The sequence below is a fragment of the Apis laboriosa genome, unplaced genomic scaffold (genome assembly GCF_014066325.1).
Source record: "Apis laboriosa isolate Shangri-la unplaced genomic scaffold, ASM1406632v1 scaffold46_cov150, whole genome shotgun sequence".
NCBI lineage: Eukaryota > Metazoa > Arthropoda > Insecta > Hymenoptera > Apidae > Apis > Apis laboriosa.
Window position 1 is genome coordinate 1,069,264 of NW_025223399.1, and position 4,284 is coordinate 1,073,547.

At 52.1% G+C, this 4,284-nt stretch overlaps 2 protein-coding genes across 4 annotated transcripts in view; one reads left to right on the forward strand and one right to left on the reverse strand.

Moving 5' to 3' along the window:
* Positions 1-4,284, reverse strand: part of LOC122716509 (E3 ubiquitin-protein ligase MYCBP2) — a 183,710-nt gene that overhangs the window by 32,167 nt on the left and 147,259 nt on the right. The window lies entirely within an intron of this gene.
* The window catches only part of LOC122716511, a 21,582-nt gene extending 17,298 nt beyond the window's left edge, over positions 1-4,284 (forward strand). The window contains exons 2-4 of the mRNA XM_043939670.1: positions 889-1,308; positions 1,539-1,831; positions 2,088-4,284. Of these exons, the coding sequence (XP_043795605.1) occupies positions 889-1,308; positions 1,539-1,831; positions 2,088-4,005 (2,631 nt within the window). The 3' untranslated portion in view covers positions 4,006-4,284. The remainder of the gene's footprint in view (positions 1-888; positions 1,309-1,538; positions 1,832-2,087) is intronic.

The window sequence follows — 4,284 nt, forward strand, 5'->3', positions numbered from 1 at the left end:
TTTTTTTTTTTTTTTTTTCCTTTTTTTTTTTTACCACTCGTTTTTTCCATCCAGTTTGCCGTTCCAGTTGCCTCTCCGCGATTCAACCTAATAGAAATTCACTTGTTGATTTTCAAACGCGACACAGGGCAAAGGACGTCCGTTTCATTCAATGGAGATTTTTAACTATCTAATTATTATTCATCGCCGCCCGAGTCGTAACACGCAAATTATTCCGAGAAATTATTCTAGGGAGTCTATTAAAATCTCTCTACTCTCCTCCTCCTCCTCCCCCTTCCCCTCCATTTCTTTCCTCTCTTTTCACCGTTGCGGAATTACGAGAGGGCGAGAGGTGTAGCATTATCCCATCGAGAGGGATGATATTTGCAATTACATAAATTTTATGACGGTTGAAATTCAACTCTTCTCTCCTCTCCTCCGCCGCGGTGGGAGACCATCGTCATCTGTAGCGCCAATAAAAATGGAAATATTCTCAACTCTCCTCTGTTCGACGCGCACCCAATTACAGGTCATCCCGATTTTACCCCCCCACCCTCCTTTTTTTTTTTTTTTTTTTATTCGGTTCTTGGCAAATATGTACGAACCGTCGCGTCGTCCGATCCGATATAAACTCTACATTTTTTCCTTGCATTTTAATCTGCCTGCGAAACACGCATCAAACGATCACGCTGCGATCGCGTCACCTCTCGCATTCCCGTAGAAATACGTACAATTTATATCCATCCTGCCGTTTCAACTCGTGTCTTTCCCACTCAAGATCTAGAATAAGATCTCTCCTAAAACATTTTTCTCCAGCCTCTTCCCTTAGCACTTAAGAACAAAGAAATATCTGTCACCGATGGAACGTTATAATTCCATTTTTCTTTTCTTCCTTTTTACGGCCGTCAGGACGTGGAATTACTGGAGGGAACGATTCCGTCGGAGGCGATGGAAGTCGAGGTCTCTCATTGCAGGGAGTTGAGGATCCAGTCGGGCGCTTTCGCGGACGGAGCACCTTTGAAACGCGTCCACGTGTCCGGGATCTACAGCCTGGTGGCAAAGAGACAGGCGTTCCAGAACTTGAGCGCCCCTAACACGCATCTCGAGGTGTCCGAGTGCAACAGCGTGATCCTGGAAAGCCACGCGTTCAGGAACTCGCGGGGGACGCTGAGCGTTTCGATATCCAGATGCAGAAACGTAGGGATCAAGCCGAACGCCTTCTCCAGGCTGCTCTGGATCACCGTCAGGGAGGTGCCGACCCTCGAGCTGTCCAGCAATGCGTTCAAACTCGAAGCTTCTCAACACGGAAGGCATGGACCAGCGACCAAGGTCATCTATCGCGTTGATCAGATTTTTGTTTTTTTTTTTTTTTCTTAAATCTTAAGTTTATATATACACGTTTCATCTGCACGTTTACAAAAATGATTTGTTTATTTCTACCCCTCGGTAGATTCGACGGTAAACAAACACGGCGACAAGGCGCTTGGGAAAATTTGGAATGTGTAGTGGCTGGCCAGTTTCGAACGATAATCTCCATTTCTCGAATTCCCTTTGCGCAGATTATGTTCCAAAGCGTGAGAATCACGGAGTTGCCGACAGCGGTGTTCCCATCGGCGGTTGCAGAGGTCCGCATGGACGATATCTGGACAAAGGTGATCCGCAAGAACGCTTTCTGCGCCATGACGATCTTCAGCGTGACCATAAGCAACGCGTCGATCCTGGAGATCGAGACTGGGGCGTTCAGCGACAGAGCGTTAATCCACAGCCTCGAGTTCGTCGACGTCAGATTGAAGAGTATAGAGAGAGGAGCCTTCCGGGCTGGCCACGACAACCTCACCGTACAATATTCAAGGTAGAGGCCCTCGTTTCCCTTTGTCTCGCTCGCTCGCTGTTTGATCAGAGAGATCTCCCATGTTTGCGTTCCTCCTTGCGATCGTCGTTACAACCGAAAGATCGCTCGAAAACCGAAAGATACGAAAGAAAATCCCCACCATTTTCTCCAATCTTTATCTTTAGAAAAATTAATTACGTATCGTACGACGACGAAGCGAGACGAGCTCCGTTTTCCTTTTCCCAAAGAATTCAGAACGTTCCTCTCGCGTTCGCAGGCTGTCCGAGGTGGATACCGGCGCTATCGACATATCCGCCGCCACCGTCAGCTTCAACAACAACGAGTTCCTGAATCTGCACCAAGGCGCGATCGTCCTCCACCAGTGGAACCACATAGCCATCGATTACAATCTGTTCGTCGAGTTGGAGACGGACGCGATCACGGCAGAGGTGGACGCGACCTCGGCGCCCAACTTCGAGTTCTCCTTCACGGGGAATCACGTGGAGAAGGCGAGGGCTGGCTCGTTGAGATTCGCGGCGATCTCTCAACGGGTGAACACGGCCAGGGTAGGTAACAATTACTTCAAGGAGCAGTGCAGGTGCGGCCTAGACGATTGGATACGGGATGTGACGGGGAAGAACAGCTCCGTTTCGTGGATGATGGACTCGAGTTTCTGCGTGGTCGATCAACTTCTCGACAAGTGTTTCAATCTACCCCAGGGCTACATGTCGATGAGAAACTTCACGAGGATCATTTGCGCGCCCGGGGATCACATCGTTTGCGAGAAACCGTCCGCGAAACCCGAGCCAACCGTCAGCCCGCCGAGCGTCGGCCCCCACGTCTATCCCAGGCACAAGGGTTACTTCGACGTTGAGATGAGCGATTCCGAGCAATTGCAACGCGAGAAGAGGATCATCGTTGTGATATGCGTGGTGGCGGTGTTCGTCGTCCTGGTTGTCATCCTCGCATCCGGAATATTGTACATGCGTCGAAGCGGCGTCTGCCCCAAGTTGACGTCCGGCCCCTTCGCCAATCTCGCCGGCTGGTTGTCGGCCAGCGGCGGAATCACGGCAGCCACCTCGGCCAGGTCGATATCCAGGTTGAGCGTGCACGAGTACGCCGGCCTTCAACCGGAGACGCGGATTCTCGACGTGGAGACGTCCCACGCGGAGGAGGGAACGGAGGAGGAGGAGGAGGAGGAGGAGGGGGAGGAGGGCGGGGGAGGGGCGGGGGCTGCCGAAGGGTTGTACCCTTACACCGAGAACAAGGCGACGCAAACGTTGCCCGAGGAGTTGACGGAGGAGTACCTGAGGGACCTGAGGGAGAGGTTGAACGATCCCGACAATTACAACCAGGCGAGGGACATGATAGAGCATCTGTACGATCTGATCAAGGTGGAGGAGAGTTGCAACAACAACAACAACAACGACGACGACGACGAGGACGAGGACGAGCAAGCGCCTGGCAGAGGGGAGGAGAACGCGTACGACGTGATCGAGCCGAGGCGGAGGAGGTCGAGGGGAGGGGCGAAGCCGTCCGTCGTCAGCGTGGGCACGAAAGCTCCCTCGTTGGAGAAGCTGTTGCCGAGCGGGATACAGGCCAGGCCCCCTCTCACCGAGTACACCGAGCCCCGGGACCGAAGGGCCGCCGAGCAGAATCACCTGTACGCCGAGCTGCCCGGCGACGAAACCGTTCCGAGCACCAGTCGACTCTCTCGACCGATCCTCGCGACCTTGGCCGGGAGAGCGCCTCAACCGTTGCCGCCTGACGTCGTCAACGATCATCTTCTCGTCAACGATCATCGTCGCGCGATGATGATCAAGGCCGAGAATCGCGAAAGGCCAGCGGACAGTCCAAAGTTCGAGCCCCCTTCGAAAATTCAGGCCAGACCTATGAGCTTCCTCAAGGCTCTCGGCGAGAGCATCCTCCAAGTCGGGTCCAAGTCGACCACGAGCTGCAACGATACTACTACTACTACTACTACTACTACTACCGCCAACAATAACAACAACAACAACAACAACAACAAAAGGCCCAACTCGTTGCTCTGCGAATACGCCGAACCGTCCGACGCCACTGCCCACTTGTACTCCGAACTACCCGAGCCGCAAACCTCCGCTCCAACGGGCAAGATGGCGAACAGGCCATTACCCACCAAACCCGACCAAGATTCCGTGAACGTGGCGAGGGCATAACGAACGCCCTTCGTCGATTGTCTGTGATAATATAAAGTAGAGCTGCGAGAGACTATTGTTCCCGTAAATCGCGCTCTTTCTCTCTTTCTCTTTTTTCTTTTCCTAATGATTCGTTCGTCGAGCAACGATGAATTCGCGATGTCCGGGCGTTCTTTCGAGTTTCTTCGACGAGTTTCGTCGGGAAGAAACAGTGCCAGATACGATCGACGATCGATCGAGTAATTTTTTAATTCGGTATTAGTTTAATATGCTTTTGTAAAAAAAAAAAAAAAAAAAAAA